Consider the following 18,510-nt stretch of genomic DNA (forward strand, 5'->3'; position numbering starts at 1 on the left):
AGTTTTATGGGCACATTGTTGTTATTGTTATTCTGGGGAGGGATGCTGTGTTAGATTTTGTTTCCTGACCTTGGTGCTCATACCCTGACCACACAGGGAAAGCATTTCCCTGGTAACTAGACCATATATTCCTCCCTAACGTTCTACACTGGTATCAAGCAGGGTCTGTCCTTGTTGAAATTCTCAGGCAAAGCTTATCTTTGGTGAATCTTTCTTCCAACTTCTGCTGCCCTTGCCCTCCTTCCTAGGCTCCCGCTCTTTTGTGACTCTTCCCTCTCCGGCACTAACACGACTGGACTGGACAACGCCCTTCCCTGAAGATCTTCCCTGACGCAGCATTGCTGCTGCCCCACTTCCAACGCACCGTCAGAATCTCAGCACGGGGAAGTGTTTAAGTGGGGGGAAAGGAGCATAGTTAATATCATAATAGAATTTTGTATTTGGAAAATATACATATATACATATATTTTTAGAATTTTAAACACTATAGAAAGTGCGAGATTCTTATGTTTAGCACAAGAGGCCAAGTTAAGAAAATGCAGAGAGGCAGTGTCTTACACTGGAATCCAATCCCTAAGATATTCTCAAGTTGGGGAGGAAGAAAAGATTTTCCTATGACAGAAAGTCACCCTAGGACGTTAGTGACTGACAAATTGACTCTCTAAGGCTTGGGTTTTCCAAGGATCACCTCTGGAGAGGGTGTGGTTGTAAGAAAGGAAATGGGCTGCTAAAAGGTGGGATAACAGGCTTTTTTGGGGGAGTGGATGTTGGAAATGTCTTGAATGCGGATGGAATTGAAGCATACAATGATAACCACTTTCCTAAGAAGAAGGCTCTTTTTAACGTTAGAAGTTTTCCAAGTGTGTGGAACTCTGCCCCTGTATGTTTTGGATAGGCAAAGGAAGGAGGAAGAGAGAAGGATAGTGAAGGAACCACGGGAACATTCATATACAATTCTGATTTAGAGTCTCAGCTCTGGGGTGGGTAAGTGAGATCGGAATGAGCACCCACTTCTGAAACGAAATCGTTCAGCTGCCAACTCACAACGGAGAAGAGACATAAGCTAGACAGGTCTCCTTCCCCTCCTGCCTCCCTCTGCTGGTTACTGTTTTGAAGAGAGGGGATTGACAGCCCTTTGTTTCCAGGTATGTAGTGGGAAGAAAGGAAAAATCAAACCAGTGCTCTTGTAAAAGCTTAACTTCTAATCGTCTCTGAATACCTGGCTGATGAAAGCAAGTCCAAGTCCAAAGGCGGTTAAAAAGTTTAAAAACCAAACCAAACCAAACCACACAGCTGTTGAGGGAAACTGGTATTTACATTCCCTCTAGCTGTCCTTGATGTCACCATGTGGGTGTGGTGTGGCTTGCTCTGAGTGGGTCTTTGCTCCTATCATTAGTGTTGTGGCCTCTAGGACTTGAGAGACCTGGAATTAAGGAGAAATTCCAACAAAAGGCAGGACACTAGTCCGTGTCTCCTTTAACCTAAGCAGTGTGTCTCGAGCCCCTGGTGTGGACCAGGCACGGCCCTAGGTATCAAGGGGCGAACGTGCCAAAGCTGTCTGTGCAATAGAGGCTCCAACACCAGGGCCCTGAAGACTTACATGGAAATAACTGAAAAACAAGGCAGTAAGTGGAGTCAACTTTCGTGGAAAACTAGAGTTGAAGTGACCCAGAGGAAGCTGAGAATTGTTTCTGCTAGGGAGGTCAGGTTTCATGGAAGAGGGGACCTTCAAAATGACCTTTAAAGATGGACGCGATGAGGCAGATTAGACAGAGAAAGTATTTAAGCAGAGCGAGTAGCATGAGTAGTTTGGAGCCGGGCATGTAGTGGGCAAGTGCTGATTTGGCTCTGAGCACCTTGAGTAGCGAGAAAGAAGAAAGGGCCAGACGTGGAGGGCTGGTTACAAATGCCAGATTAAAAAAACATGCGACTCTCATGGAAAAGCAGAATGCTACCTTCACCCCCTTCCCTGCCTCCTTCTATAGCTTTCCACTGCCTACAGGATTCCTGAGAAGAGGACTCTCCTAGGATAAAAGGGGAAATAAACGTCTTAGGTAGGGGACCTAGCTGGGAAGCTCTAGGAAATGTGGTTTGTCCGATGGTCAATTTGACAGCTCGAGGATTATCTAGCCTTTTCTATTTTATCTCCTTCCTCCTCTCATTGTTCATCTTTGGTTATTATACCCTCCTAGTCCACCCCATGGCCTCCCCTTTGTTTCCATGATATCTGGTTGTTGGTTCTTCCGAAACCCTCAGCCTGAATTGTCTCTCTCTGCCTGGGGCCCACCTGTCACCCTCACATGGGTGCTCTCTGAGCCCGTGTTTCATCCCCTTCTAGACCCAGCACATGCTTGGCTCACATCATGCTCAATAAGGGCCCATGGGATCCCTGAGGCTGTAACCTTCTTGGGGCGGAGCTGGGGTTTTCTCCTCTCTCTCTCTCTCTCTCTTTCCTTTAATCCCTCCCAGTGCTTGGCACAGTCTCAGCTCCCAGGAGTACTCAGCAGCACTTGATGATGCTCCGTTCACCGATCTCTCTCCTAGAAGGGGCCACTAAAAGGCGAGTGCCACCTGCGGCTTCCTCTAAGTCCTTCGCGTGGTGGCTGAGGCTACTTCAGAGGGCGCCACCACCTGCTCAGTTGCTCAGGTCAAAAGTCCTAGTCATCACCCTTGATTCTTTTTTTTTTTTTTCCCTTTTCTCCATTTCTTACACCTGGATCCATCAACAATTCCCATCACATTTACATTGAAAATATATCCCAGTTGGAACACTTCCTTATCTCCCCTGCTGCCCATCACCATCTCCATCACCCCAATCCTGGTCAACGGTTACAGCTTCCCTATGGGCTTCTCCACCTCCACGCTTGTACCCCTACAGTCCATTCATTAACACAATGGCCAAAATGACCTTTAAAAAAAGGCAAATTAGATCATGTCAACTCTACTCTACTTCCTACTTCAACCTCTAATAGCTGTGCGTTGTAACCAGAATATAATTTACACTTGTCAACAAGGTCAGTAAGACGCTGAAGCATTGGTCCCCTACTGACCTCTCTGACCTCCTCAGAGACACTTTCTCCTGAGCTCACTACACTCCAAGCCCTACTGGACTTCCATCAATCCCTTAAATAAACCAGATTATTTGCCGACATTGGGGCTTTTGCACAACTTCTCTCTGCCTGGAATACTTTTCCCCAGATCTTCATACAGCTGAGCTCATCATTCAGGTCCCATCTCAAATGTCACATAGTATGAAATGTTTCTGACTACTTTATCTTGGGTAGTTTCCTTATCCCCCCCAAGCCCCACCACAGTCCCTAATTTTTACCTGTTAGGTTTTCTTTACAGCATTATTATTATTCTTTCGATTTATCCACACGATTTGCAGTTCCCTATCAGGCCACAAATACAACCAGGAGGGCTTTGCTTGTTCCTCCTCTCCCTCTCCTCCCTTGGCAGATAGTCCCTGACACACAGTACACATCCACCAAGAATTTTATCCCTTATTTACAGACCTCATTTCTCCCTCCACTTACAGATCTAGGTTTAAGGACCTGGAGTCAACTTTCCCAGGAAGAGAGTTTACACGAACTTCTGTCCAGCACAGAGGAGTCTGGACTTCCGATTTAGTAGCAAGCAATGACCAGGAGAAATCTACCAGGTGTGGCCAGAAGTTACCTAGCAAGGCCTATGCAGTAATTCTAAGTCATAGCCTAGTGAATGTGCAAAGAGCCAGAGAATTTACAGAAAGGTAGTGCAGAGAAGCTCTCAGTATAAACATGTGAATCAGTAAGTGAGCACCCCTGGTTCTCAACTCTGATGTACATCAGCCCCTTCTACAGAGCTTGTCAAAGATAAAAGATGCCTTGGCTCTTCTCTAAACCTACTGAATCAGTGTCTCTGGGGTGGGCTCCAGGAATCTGTATTTTTAAGAAGCGTCACTTTTGAAACCACTGGAACAGATGCACAGCTTGAAGTCCTGGTTCTTTCATGTATCAGATTCTCGTGTGGAGGTGTTACAAAACACAGCTACTCAGGTCCCATCTCAAGCACCATGACCTAAAGCTCTCACCCTTGTTTTTAAGTCAGGTGTTAACAATTGTATCAAATATGTGTGTGGTGTTTTATAGATTCAAAAGGCATTTCCCCAACCCTTATTTGATTCTGGGCCTCGGTTTCAAAGCTCATCCCATTATCTGGAATATATATTCTCTGGAGAACCCCCAATATAGCCATCATTTACCCAGCGAAGCTTTGTAGCAATGGGAGCAAGAGAGCAAAGGAAGGCTTTCTGTGCGGCCACTTACCGTAACTCCAAAATGCTGGTCACATTTCGAGAGGGAAAGATGCGCCGGATGTAATTGAAATCTCCAACGAAGAGGCTCCCATCAATTCCGACAGCCAGAGCTACTGGGGCCAGCAGCTTGTTGCCTTCGGCAAGGCCATTGCAACTGGGACAGGAAATGCTTCGGCGGCGGCCATTGCCCATGATGCTGGTGATGATGGCAGGCTGCTGGGTCAGGAACTGGTTCTCCCCAGTGCCCTTGTGTAGGATTCCTGGGGGGCAGGGAATAGGTGTGGTTACTGCAGCCTTCCAGGGAGGATACTTCTATTGGCTTATGGATGGTGAGGGGCAGTGGTAGAGAGAAGAGAAACAGTAGGAAACTTTGACCTTTGGGGAACACCTCTATTACCTCATGATGCTGGGAGAGACGTAATGGGGCACTGCCCCCCAAGAGTAAGATATCATTTGTAGGGGTAATTGAAGAAGAATTATGAGGTACGCTAAGGCAGATGGTTGGGGAAAAACAGCCTAACATTCTTTGACATTTAAAAGGAGAAGATGGAGGGGTGTGGGGTGGCTCAGTCGGTTAAGCATCTGACTCTTGGTTTCGGCTCAGGTCGTGATCTCACGGTTGTGAGACTGAGCCCCACGTCGGGCTCCCTGCTCAATGCAAAGTCTGCTTGAGATTCTCTTTCTTTCCCCTCCCCTTGCTTACACGTGCTCTCTCTCTCAAATAAGGTGGAAAAACCCATGTGTATTTTGGACATTTGATGAAAAAATGCCGAGGGAAGAGGACAGTCTACCACTTAAATGTCAAGGCTGCAGAGAAGGTTCCGGAGGAGCTATATTTGGGAAAGAAAATGTGCCCACATACCACTTTTAACGTTGAGAATGTGATGTTTGTCCAGAGACCAGCCACCGAGGTTGGAAGGGTCCAGCTCGAATCCTTGAAGGAGGGCTGTCCTTTTCTCCCACAGAATTAGACTGGGGCAGGTCTCGTATTCAAACCCAACAGACACTGAAAGATAAAAGTGGGTGGGGCAGAGTGGAGAAAAGAGTTTCCTTGATTACTCCCGAGCTTTCCAGCTGGAATGAGAAACACATGTTCATGGTAATACAGATTCCTTTCCAGAAACTCACTCAAGGAGGCGGGTTGATTGCTTTTCTCCTTGTGATTCCACACAATATTAAATTCAGATTTCAAGCTGAACTCAGCCTTGAAACTTTACACAGTAGTACTCTTTGGGATAGAAAGACTTTTCCAATGAACAGCTGGCTTTCAAAAATGACCCTAGTGACGTGGAAGGAGGAGAAGAGGCACTGAAAAATGAAATACAACTCTCCTTTAGAGTTGGACAGGAGACTGTTCCTCTCAGCCTGCTGTTCGCAGCATGCATTTATTATATTTGGGGTTATTTATTTTCACTCACGAGGACGAAGGCCTATGGAAGCAGAGTGGCTCATTTATAAGGAGATTTGGAGGCAACAGCTTGTGTAAGTTAAGGCTCTTTGTATGATCACTCAGGATTCCAGAGAGTGCCAGGCGAGGCAGGCATGGGGACAAAGCCTGCCAATTATGTGACAATTCAGTAGGGAACAGAATCCAAAGACTGTAAAAATCCTGCATTTGCCACATGGACAAATGGGAGAGGGAGGTGGGAGATGAAGGACTTCAGTTCTAACCCTGCTCTCGCTCCCACTTCTCGTGGCTCTGTTTTCCCCATTTGTAACACAGCAAGCGAAGCCTCAGTTTCTCAGAGAGATGTGGTAAGGATAAAAGAGACAAAATACCAAGATGCCATGCATTTTTAATTGCAGCAGGGCTTTAGAAATAGGAGGCGTTGTTATTATCTGTATTCGTACCGCATCACATTCTTAACCACGTGCGCCACCTTTGGGGATTTTCCACAGCCTCCTTTAAATCCTGACGTATAGGAGCATTGATAGGAATGGAAGACACATTTTATTAAAAACAACGACAACCCACATATATTTCCTAATTTGTCCTCTGAAAATTCCAAGATACAACCACCAACCCAGTAGCAAAGAGAATTGCTAGTGCCCGGCTTGTGGCCTCGAAATATTATTTCTCATAAAAGGAAATCAGGCAGGACTCCTTGAAGAAATGGCTGGAGCAAGAAATGCATAAGATGAGACTAGGCCATTTTATCATACCAGATAACAAGGAAGAAATCAAAATCTACTAGGGTTATGTCAAAAGAATCTGGGAGTCAGTCTGAAGAGTGTGCCACTGACCAAAAATGGGACAATCTGACCATTAGTAGAGATAATAACTTCAATGGATTGAAACATATTAGATACATTTTATTCTATGAGTTCATAATGGTATTAGGAAATTAATTTGCTACCATTAGTAGGTTCGAGGATCAACTTATTATACTGAAAATAGTAAATAAAGGGAAACAATTGAGCATTTGTCCCTTCTTTCTTATTTGAACTATACCTCAAATAACCAAGTAGTTAATGAGAGAATATCTCCATATGAAAGTATTCCCGCTAATAAATGGAAAAGCAATGGCAAAATTAAAATATGACTTTGCAATCCCTAATGACCTAATGGATCTAAGCAATGAGCATCCATGGCCACTGAAACCATGAAAGCATAAACAAGATGGCGTTAGGTGCCTCCTGATGGAAGATGACAGTGCCACCTACCCAGCTATACTGCTTAAAAAACAAAAACAAAAACAAAAACAATCCAGAAACTAAGATACTTAGGAATAAATTTAACCAAAGAGGTGAAGGACCTATATGCTGAAAACTATAAGACACTGATGGAAGAAATTGAAGAAGACACAAATAAATGGACAGATAGTCTGTGTTTATGGATTGGAATTATTACCGTCATTAAAATGTCCACACTACCCTAAACAATCTATGGACTCAATGCAATCCCTAACAAAATTCCAATGGCGCAGCATAGAAACACGAAAATGAACAAACAATCTTAAAATGTGTTTGAAACTGCAGAAGATCCCAAGTAGCCAAAGCAATCTTGAGAAAGAACAAAGCTAGAGGCATTAAACTCCCTGATTTCAAACTATATTACAAAGCTATAGTAATCAAAACAGTATGGGATAAAAACAGACACACAGATCAGTAGAACAAAATAGATAGCCCAGAAATAAGCCCATACATATATGGTCAATTAATTTATAACAAAGGAGCCAAGAATATACAGTGGGGAAAAGACAGACCCCTTAATAAATGGTGTTGGGAAAACTGGACAGCCACATGAAAAAGAATGAAACTAACCACTATCTTACTCATACACAAAAATTAACGCAAAATGGATTAAAGACTTGATTCTAAGACCTGAAACCATAAAACTCCTAGAAGAAAACATAGTTGGTAACCCCCTTGACATCGGTCTTGGCAATGATTTTTTGGTTTGACACCAAAAGCACTGGCAACAAAAGCAAAAATAAATGAGACTGTATCAAACTAAAAATCTGTGCAACAGAGGAAACCATCAACAAAATGAAAAGGCAACCTACTGAATGGGAAAAAAAATAGTTGCAAATCCTATATCTGGTAAGGGGTTAATATCTAAAACATATAAAGAACTCCTACAACTTGGTAGGGAAAAGGCAAACAACCCAATAAAAAAATGGGCAGAGGATCTGAATAGACATTTTTCCAAAGAAGACATACAGATGGCCAACAGTTCATGGAAAGATGCTCAAAATCACTCCTCATCAGGAAAATGCAAATCAAAACCACAATGAGATACCACCTCCTACCTGTTGTAATGGCTCCTATCAAAAGACAAGAAATTACAAGTATTGGAAGAGATGTGGAGTAAAGGGAAGCCTCCTGCACTGTTGGTGAGAATGGAAATTGATGCAGCCACTACGGAACACAGTATGGAGGTTCCTCAAAAAAAAATTACGAATAGAATTTCCATATGACCCAGAAATTCCACTTTAGGTATCCATCCAAAGAAAATGAAAATGCAAACTCGAAAAGGTACCCGCATCCCATGTTCATTGCAGCATTATTTACAATAGCCAAATATGGGAACAACTTAATCGTCCATTAACAGCTGAATGGCTAAAGAAGATGTGTGTGTGTATATAATACTATTCAGCCATAAAAAAAATGAAATTTTGCCATTTGTAACAGCACGGATGGACCCTCAAGGCATTATGTTAAGTAGGTAAGTGGAGAAAGACAAATACTGTATGATTTCACTTTTAGGTAGAATCTTTAAAAAATAAAACAAAGCTCACGGATTATAGAGGCAGATCGGTTTGTTGCCAGAGGCAGAGGGTGGGAGGTGAAAGAAGTGGGTGAAGGGAGTCAAAGGTAAAAACTTCCAGTTATAAAATAAACAAGTCTTGGGGATACAATGTATGGCATAGTGACTATAGTTAATGATACCATATTATATACTGTACGTCACTACCAGAATAGATCTTAAGAGTTCTCATCACAAGAAAAAAATACTTGTAACTGTGTGTGGTGGATGTTAATGAGACTTGTGATCACCGCACAATATATATAAATATGGAATTGTGTTGTATACCTGAAACTAACATAGTGTTGCATATCCGTTATACCGCAATAAAAAAATAAAGTTATGATAAAGACTAAAAAAGAAAAATCAAACCTGAACCTTAGAAAGCCTCAAGATTCCACTCTCAGTTTACAAGAGATCTGGAACAAAGCAATATATTAAGAAGCCACAGAGATGCAATCGGAAAGCAAACTAGACTATAGGAAATTCTACAAGCAAACAATGCAGTTGGTGCAAAATAAAATAGAGAACTTAAAAAAAAAAGGAGCTGGAGATGGAAGGGAAAAGCATAGATTAAAAAAAATTAAGAGAGATCAAAATTGCATCCACCACACACAGTTACAAGTATTTTTTTCTTGTGATGAGAACTCTTAAGATCTATTCTGGTAGCGACGTACAGTATATAATATGGTATCATTATTATTATTTAGATTCTGATGCAAACAAAGCACTAATATTTTATGATATTCATAAGACAATTGAAATATTGAGTAATGGGCTATTTGAAGATATTAAGAAATAACCATTTAAAAAATTGTGATAACCGTTGGCATATTTTTGAAGTGTTTTTTAGAGATACATGGTAAAATACAATGGATAAGATGATGTGATATCTGAGACTTGCTTCAGAAAAATATTGGGAGCAGGGAGGTGGAAAGAAAGGAAAAACCAGTATTCATCACGACTTGATAAAGCCAGAAGCTAGATGCATGGGGGGTGCGTTATAATATTCCAACTACTTTTCGATGTTGGATATTATTTTGATATCGGTAAAGTCTGGTATAATATTTGATTAGCCATTTTCTATTAAGTGCACTAATTACTTCAGTAACTTATTACTATCTTTACTAAGTGAATAACTCCACTTGCCCATGAAGCAGACCACTAGGGCCGTATCCTGAGCATGTGTAACCTGCTAGGTACGGGGAATTTAGGCAACTCATTTACCCCTTCCGTTCTGTCCCATCTGCACAATGGGGGTTATGAGAGTGCCTCCTTGATAAGGTTATTGAGAGGTTACCCAAGATAAAGGCTTTTGCACGGTGCTCTGCACAAAGGGAGTGTCTGATAAATACTGGCTGCCAATTACAGTGAGAATCTCTAAGTTTGCTGGCTTCTTCTTTTGGTAACTTATTATAGTTCTTGGAAATTGCAAGCCGAGTGGGGAAGGAAATGCAGGATTCTGGATTTTAATTAATCCCACACAGCTTTCTACAACTAGGAAAAGATATGGGGTAGGTTGATATTCATTCACAGCTCACAGTTCTTCAGAGACTGATAACCAACAGACCCCTTTCTTATGGTAGTCTTTCAACACCGGGCAATCGTGGGATTCCCTCAAAGGCACAGCCTGAAACACAGCATGTGGCTTTCACGTCCCCTCCAGCTCTGTTTTCTGATTCTTGTGGTGCATTCTGAGCCATTTGCAAGTGCTCTCTGGAAACACCATCTAGCCCCTGTTCCACCTCTTTCCCCTATCTCGAACGTTCTCCTTATCCATACATTCCAGCCACACTGGCCGTCTCTTTGTCCTTCAAACACACCTTGTTCTTCTTGCCTTTTCTGGCAGAAGAAAGAATGCTCTGTTCCTGATTTTCACATGGCTCCATTCTTGTCATTCAAGAAGCTGAAGTGTCACCCGCCGAGGAGCCTTCCCTGCATGCCCACCCACAGTTGCTCTTCCTTCCCAGTAAATATCACTTATTTTTACTTTCATATTAGCACTTTTCACTGCTTGATAGTTTCTTGTCCAGTCTGTGTTTATTATGTTGATCCCCCATGAGTACAGAAGGTCCATGAAAGAGGACTCTTCTCTACCTTACTGACCACTGCATTCCTCTCCACCAGGACAGTGCTAGTAGAACGCACAGTAGGAACGCACAGTAGGAACTCAACATTGATCGGATTAATGCATGACTAAATCCAAGAATCAATGAGGAGCTGAAAACGCAACATACCAACAGCATCAGAGAGTCCATATACCCTTTGGCCGTATGCATCTGTCTTATCCCAGATGAAGGTGTAGGCCAGGTTGGGAGAGGCCTGGAATGACTTCTGGAAGAGGTGCCCCTCTACAGCGACCATCAGGTGAACCTTGATAAGGTTCAGGGGCACCGTGGACTGGGTCATGGTGATCTTCAACAGAGACTTATAGCCCGCGGTCCTGGAGCTCAGGTAGCGAAGCTTCACATTGGAACCAGGGAGCTCAATTTCTTCATGAAGAACCTGGAGAGGAGACACGTGGTAGACGTACCACAGCCAGTGAATTCCTGAGGTTGCCTGTCTGTTGCCCCTCTCACCAAAGCAACATGCCTTATGTGGGGTGCAAGAACCACTTCCCATGACAGAGAGAGAGAGAGAGAGAGAGAGAGAGAAAACAGCCAAACTTTATCCTACACCATGGAGTGAAGGGGCTGAGGTTATGATTTTTGGATTAATAATTATTCCTGGTCACTGTTGTGTTTCTTTTTAAAAACCACACTGTTGGCAAAAGATGTAAATAAGAACAGCAGGCTTTATTGCTAGCTGCATGTAAGGAGGCCACAAGAGGCTGTAATTATATGAACCTGCAACTTCCAGTGACAATTGGTATAAAGCAACAGGGAGGCAATAATGTAATATGCCCTCTGTCCTAACACTGATGTAGATCCTTAAAGTGCCTCTTATCATGTATCTCTGTGACTAACAGGAATAAAAAGCAATTTGCAGGTGGGTTGCACATATGTATATTGTTTTTATTTTATTAAAAGCTCCGGTGACTGCCAAAGCCTTGAATGACAATCTGAGAACATCTGGAATGTCCAGGAGAGATTCAGTTTTCTCTCCAGCGACCCTCCATTCTATTGTGTTTCTACTTTTTGTCCCTCCCCCTTCATGTTACTTTCTGGCCCACCCAGAGAGTGAGATGTGCTGAGGGGAAGCCGGCCAGCCAGCCTGGGTGAGGGCAGTGTTGAAGAGTCCTACTCCGGTTCCTGCCCTTCCTACCTGGGTCTCAGGCACAATGGGATTCTGCCCAGGGGCCGCACTGAAGAAGGTGGACAGCGGGGAGGAGATGATGATAGGATCTGGTCGGACAAAGCCACTGAGGTCACAGCTGGGGATGGAGTTCTCCTCGGTCTTCATCACCAGGGTGTCCATGGCGTAAAAGCTATTCCACGGTAGCCACACGGTGCGTTCCTGGCTCATGAATGGTGCTCGCTCAAAGTGCAGGGTCAAGGAGGCTCCCCCGTTGGCGATCAGGTCAAACCTGGAGAGGGGGTAAGTGGGCTCACTGAGAGGGATGAATTTGCCTTTAGACAAGGCAGGGGCTCTGAACTCTGCCCCTGAGGGCAGTGGGAGGGACAGAGCACGCAAGAGAAGAACGTGGGCTTTGGAGGCAGATGGGCTGAGTTAGAACCCAACCTCTACCACTTACTAGTCTTGTGGCTGTGGGCAAGTTAGTAACCCTCTCTGAGCCCGTTTCTTCATCTGTGAATTGGGAATAATGATACCCACTTCCCAGTATGGCTGAGACAAGGACAAGCGGTGAGTGCAGAGCAGGGGTCAGCAAACTTTGCCCACGAGCTAAATCCAACCCGCCACCTGTTTTGGCAAACAAAAGTTTTACTGGAGTACAGCCACGCCGATTTGTTTACTTATCCTCTCCAGCTGATTTCAGGCTACAAAGGCAGAGCTGAGTAGTTGTAACAGAAACCATATGGCGTGCAAAGCCTAAAATATTTACTATCTGGCCCTTTACAGAAAATGTTCCCCCGCCCCTGCTGTAGAGCACTTAGCATTGTGCTGGGCTAACAGCAGTGTTCAATAAAAGCAGAGTTAGAATGCTCACTGCTAAGTCACGGGAGGGCCTCGTTAAAGCTTTCTACCATCTACCTGGACTCTTACGACATATATATTTGGTTTCCCAGAGCCTTACCTTTGGCGATACAACTGACATGTAACATTAGTTTCAGGTGACAACATAAGGATTTGATGTTTGTATATATTACAAAATGAGGGCCACAAAATCTAGTTAACATCTACAACTACACGCAGTTACACATTTTTTGTGTGTGATGCAAACCTCTAAGATTTACTCTCTTAGCAACTTTCAGTAGGCAATACAGTGTTAGTCACTATAGTCCCCGTGCTGTATATTACATCCCCAGAATTTACTTATTTTCTAAGTGGGAGTTTATACCTTCTGAACCCTTCATCCGTCTTGCCCTGTTTCTGGTATGTTTGATAACTGTTCTTAAACCCTACTCCTGTTTGTTCCTCAAGAGCTGGACAAAGGTATATTACTAGCAAAGTAAAACAAAGGTAGTTCTTTCCCAGTTAACAGAAAAGCAGGAGGTCAATGGGGAGACGTCTCCCAATTTTAAGTTTTGTTCCTCTACCAGGATCTCAACTCTTCAAGTGTTGGTGGCGCTTTCTTGGTCACTTCAGAATTTCCAGCAATTAACAGAGTTTCTGATCATAGTAAAAACTCTGAAAATATACAGACACACTGGCTTCACCCAATTTGGGTAATACTTCTGGTAGGTTTTGTTTGTTTACTTTTCATTGTTTACTTTGTTTTTGTTTGTTTACTTTTGGTGTTTTTTAGCAGACATACAATGCATGAGCGAGGTGCACATGAATACTGAGGTCAATATCAGAGCATGCATAGCCCAGCACTTTATGAACTTGTTTGTATGTTTTTGGGCATGCGTACAGCTGGGGATGGTTTTGTACAGGACACAGAAGAGAGTCAAATGTCTTGATATGGGATAGCACCAAACCCTCAATGTCTGTGGCACGCACTACTATACAACAGATTGTGTGATTCCTCGGAGCATTCACAATACATCCTGTTACTTCCAGGGCTTTGCAACCTGACCAGGCTGGAGAGGCACCAATCCTGGAGGTTGGATAGATGATATGGGAAGTGGGTTTGGGCTGTAATTAGTCAGGAAGCAGCTGAGAGGGATGGGGCAGCATAAGGTAGGGGCCGGCAGCAGGCCAAGGACTTAGAAATGTCCTCTGTGTTGTCATAGGGCTTTGCAGGGTGAGAACACTGGCTTCTAAGAATGAACGAGGGCTGGGGTAGGTCTGCACACTACACGCTCACCGTCCTAGTGCTTTAAAAGAATCAGATTTCGCTACAAAAGTGTCTGAGTGAGGGGGCACTTGGGTGGTGTAGTCGGTTAAGCATCCAACTCTTGGTTTCAGCTCAGGTTGTGATCTCAGGGTCCTAGGATCCAGCCCCGTGGCAGGCTCCTCGCTCAGCGGGGCATCTGCTTGGGATAGTTTCGCCCCTCTCCCCCGTGCCCCTCCCCCACTTGACTCTCTCTCCCCTTCTAAAATAAATAAATAAATAAATAAATAAATAAATAAATAAATAAATAAATCTTTTAAAAAAAAGAAATGCGTGAGGGAGGTATCAGAAACTTTCTGAATATTGAGGTTTTGATGGAAAACATCAGATGTCTTCTTGGGGTTTCAGAGGTGGGAATATGAGAATAGCGTTATTGTGGGCTGGTCAATTTTGAAACTACCTGCAAGACTACCTTAGGACATCAGAGAGTGAGGCCAAACTCTTCACCAGAGAAAGGCAAGACCACAGATCTTACCCACATGCTACGGCCGTGATTTTCCAGACTCCGGTTTTATGGAAAAAAGCATTGCATCAGATTTACAGTAACTGTCTTCCTTGTCATTTGGAATAGAAGGCAATAGTTTGTGGGGTTTTTTAGCCCAGGGTGGGTGAGTGATTTCCTCATCCCATAGATTTCTTTTCTTCTTCTTCTTTAAATTTCAACTCCATGCCCAGTGGATTAAGGAAATAACATAGTTTTCATCTTGGTGGGGGCTGCACGGGTGCATGTTTCCAATCAGAAGATAATAGGGAAAGGTTGCCTTCTTCACACAGCAGGGTGACAGCTAAATGTATTTAATTAGACTTCTCTGATTATATCCCACCCCCTCAAAACAGGCACGAAAACAACACAGCTCCTAAAGCCACAGATGAAAGCAGAAGGGGTTCACCACAGGACACTATGTCATGTGGATCCTGTCACCCTGCACTGCCTTTGATTTAAAAGAGGAGTTTCCAAGAGCCACTCTGCCTTTTTCTTTCTAGAATCTGCCCTCCCCCAGCTCCGGCCTCAACACAAGCACACACACAGAAAAGTACTTACCTGACACGGAGAAAGGGAGAATGATGGTTAGCAGCAGCCCTAGATAAGCTGGCCCCTCTATTTGTTTTTCATTCTGGATCCCATACCATAAAGCAAAAAATATATTTGGGGGGATCCTCCCTGGGGCTCTGGCCTGGTGAGCCTCGCAGCCCACAAGGGGAAGCCATGTGGTTCTAAGCCAGGAGTACCATCTGTCTCTTCGCCTGCACCCCCAGCCCTGAGTAGGCAGAGCTCACACGGATACTTACGTGCCATCTTGGCGGGTAATGGTGTAGCCGTATTTTGGGTACTTGACAAAAGACACGTTCACTCCAACCAGAGGAGTCCCATCTGTAGTTACTACTTGGCCTCGAATGAGAGAAACCAAGCTGAAAGAAAAAGAAACAGGAGTCCTGAGCCACACAGAGGAGAATAAGGACACCAGGGGGCAGGTCAAGTTCTCTTTCCCTCTTGCTGCTGTCCCCACCCATCCTCCTCTGGTCACTAAGGTAAGAAGACTTTCGACATTTCTGGATTCACATGATCACCCCTCATGGGGAGGCCTTAACGCTTGCTTTCCTTGAGGGGCAGAACTGGTGACATGTCGGAGTGAAATCCACGGACAGCCTCCCCACTCACCTGGACGGGCAGTGGGGTCTCCTGTGCCCCCCTTCCCTCTACCCCTGGCCTTGCTCCGTCTCTCGACATCATTTGGCTTTTGTTTGGCTGGAGCTTCTGGCTGCCCCTCACCACTCGTGCTTGTGCCTTCGTCTGGCACAGAGAGTATTATACTCGGGTGAGAGCTTCCCCATCTGGCTACTCATTTCCTTTTCTGGCTTTGGAGAAAGGCAATGTTACTCCCCTCCTCCAGGCTGGGATGTCAGAGGGAACGGAGGGAAGCACACAGAGGTGGTTTTTTTTTTGTGTTTTTTTTTTTATATGATTGTTAAAGAGCTGGGACATCTACATACATGTTTTTTGCTGCCCTCTAAGAGCAAACTTTCTCACAACCCGTGAGAGCCTGAGGAAAAGAGAACATGGTAGATATATTTTTTCTGAATTCTATCTTGGGTTCTGGATTCCACCTAACTCTATTTCTCTTGTATCAAATTCCTTCTATCTTGATGGGGCAGGGGTGGGGGTGGCTGAAATCCCACTCAACTTTTTTCCACTGTCAGTGAAAGCTCTCCTCTCTCCAGATCGCGTAACTAGAACTTTCTCAAGGATGCCAGTATCCAACGAGCAACTTCTGCAAAATCCCATAAAGCAACAGAGATGCTACAACAATCCCCTCAAAAACCACAGAGGCAGAAGGCACATGCCTCCTCTTACCTAAATTTTCTGATTTCACAGAGAAATGGGTTAATGGACTTCCATTTTTGCACTTAGCCCCCAGACCACCAGGCAGGTGTGCAGCTGTATGGGGAGCCTTCAAGCCACTGGGCATTTGGCAAAGACAGAGAGGTTCTCAGGTTTCCAGGTTCCTGGCATAGTCCCAGTTTCTGGTGTAGGAATCAAGCTGACCTGTTCTTTGCCAGAATCTTGTCCAAGTCTGCTCAGTTTTTGGAATGCACTTATTCCTGCCATCTCAGGTGACCCCAGAACTGGAGGGATGCTTTCTCTAGGCACCTCTCTTTTTATTAGCAATACCCCCGAGCGTTCAACTCCAACCCTTTGATGATCTTGGGAGGGTGTAGACTGTTCCACTGACAGCTCTAATTGTCTGCTACGGGCTACCTAACAAATGCATCCCATTTTTAGCTTCTGGTTCCAACTATAATGCTAGAGTCCTTTGAAAGTAGAAAACTAAATTATGAAAATAATTCTTTTGTTCAATTCCATTTTCTTATCTTAGCGCCGACTAAGATTTCTTTCATGCCTTCCGAGACACAATTTTCAATCGATGTGTGTTGATGACCACAAGGTACAAAGCGTTGGTGATGAGAAAACAAAATTGGGAGTATGTCCTGCAGCGGCCCCCCCCTATTTTATACCACTGTTATTTCTTTTAAATCATTCCTATAGCATAAGTCTTTGTAGAGCGTCCCAGGAATAAAAGGGGCCTGGTTGCCTAGGCTTCCTACCCTCTATTTTCCTAATTCTTTATTGTTGCTGGCTTCATATCGTTTCTAGGCAGACAATTCACAGAAAAGACTCAGCTAAGACATGCTATCAGTTCGTTTCTATTTATGATTATTGATGTGTAACAATTATCACATTATCTAGATAGTGAGATCTGCTCTGTAAATTATAGTGGTGGAGTCAAGGCATGTTAGTGATTTTTGTATGCCATTATCTCGGGGAAATGCCTTCTTAGAAGTCTTGAATTAACTTCTTTTTTACTCCTAGCTTTCGCCTTCATTTTTCTGTCAGAGGATAATGCACTAAAATTCACATGCTTGGTGAACTCCAACCTATGTCTTGGAGTAACATTTTGTATTTCTGAATCATGTCTCTATGCCGACATGCTGGAACGTGGGCTCGTGTGGGTGGTGTTATCTATTGCGACTTTCAAACCTCCGGAGAAGATTTCTCTAAAGCAAGTTTCTTTCGCCCAGATCTCTGGGGCTGGTCTAGTCCACCAAATATTCCGGAGTCCCTGCCTCCTCTCCTGCATCCTGGCTGTAGATTGAGGTACCTTCTGGAAGTGGTAACTTTGATGAGGAGGAGAAGATTGAATTTTAAGGGACAAAAAAGAGAGTATCAGGAAATTCCTGGATTTAGGGTGGAAAAAATGAAATGTTAACAGGAAGCTGAACAGAGCATGGGCCTTGGAAAGATGCATTTACTGTAAGAGCAAACTGTATGCGAGCCCTACTGAAACGCTTCCAGCCTGGTGCAGGGGCCGCTCGTGACTCTTTGGCGACAGGAATTATGTTCGTAATTGAAGGGAAGCATACCTGCAGCATCCCTGTCCCAGAACTAGGATTTAACAAGCAGATACTTTTGTGATCAAAAACATTTGTGGTTTCTTTTATTTTTGAGGGGTTCTTGTATTAAAGTAATAATATAACTGTGTGAGTACATTCTATAATATTATTCTAATTTTATCAATCAAGAAAATGAAATCTATGAGGTTAAATAACTTGCCTAACGTGGCACAGGCTAGGGGGTGTCAGGGCTGAAATAGAAGAGGGCTGAGATTATTTTTTCTTTTCTATTTTATTTTTAGGAAAACAATAGGAGAGAGGCTAAAGTTGCTAGCCCGAAGTGACCATGTTAAGTGCCCTCATACTCAAATTGCTGCCAGGAACTGGGGCTGTGCAACTTTCCAGAGAGTTCCTAGGGGCTGTGGAATTAATCGGCCTTACCATTACCTCCTACCTCCCCATCCCACCTTCGCCAGGCTATCCCAAGGGGGAGGAGCAGAATCTGAGTTGTGGCCTGATGCTGTTTCCTCCTCAAAGTCTAGTGTGGGGGGCACCAAGAGAATCATTTAGAAAGCTAGGGGCTCCCGTGAGAGGTGAAGTCTGGCATTTCCTTTGCTGGCTGGAAGCCTGCTTGAGCAGCATACTTCCTGAGTTGCTTCTGGGCCTCCCCAGAAC

At 44.0% G+C, this 18,510-nt stretch overlaps 1 protein-coding gene across 1 annotated transcript in view; it reads right to left on the reverse strand.

The window, feature by feature from the left end:
- Positions 1–18,510, reverse strand: part of TENM2 (teneurin transmembrane protein 2) — a 524,046-nt gene that overhangs the window by 66,168 nt on the left and 439,368 nt on the right. The window contains exons 14-18 of the mRNA XM_045792137.2: positions 15,235–15,354; positions 11,811–12,072; positions 10,784–11,051; positions 5,160–5,303; positions 4,308–4,557 (exon numbers count right to left, since the gene is read on the reverse strand). Of these exons, the coding sequence (XP_045648093.2) occupies positions 4,308–4,557; positions 5,160–5,303; positions 10,784–11,051; positions 11,811–12,072; positions 15,235–15,354 (1,044 nt within the window). The remainder of the gene's footprint in view (positions 1–4,307; positions 4,558–5,159; positions 5,304–10,783; positions 11,052–11,810; positions 12,073–15,234; positions 15,355–18,510) is intronic.

The sequence above is a fragment of the Ursus americanus genome, chromosome 15, assembly GCF_024610735.1.
Source record: "Ursus americanus isolate L20-20 chromosome 15, mUrsAme1.1.p, whole genome shotgun sequence".
Classification (NCBI taxonomy): Eukaryota; Metazoa; Chordata; class Mammalia; order Carnivora; family Ursidae; genus Ursus; species Ursus americanus.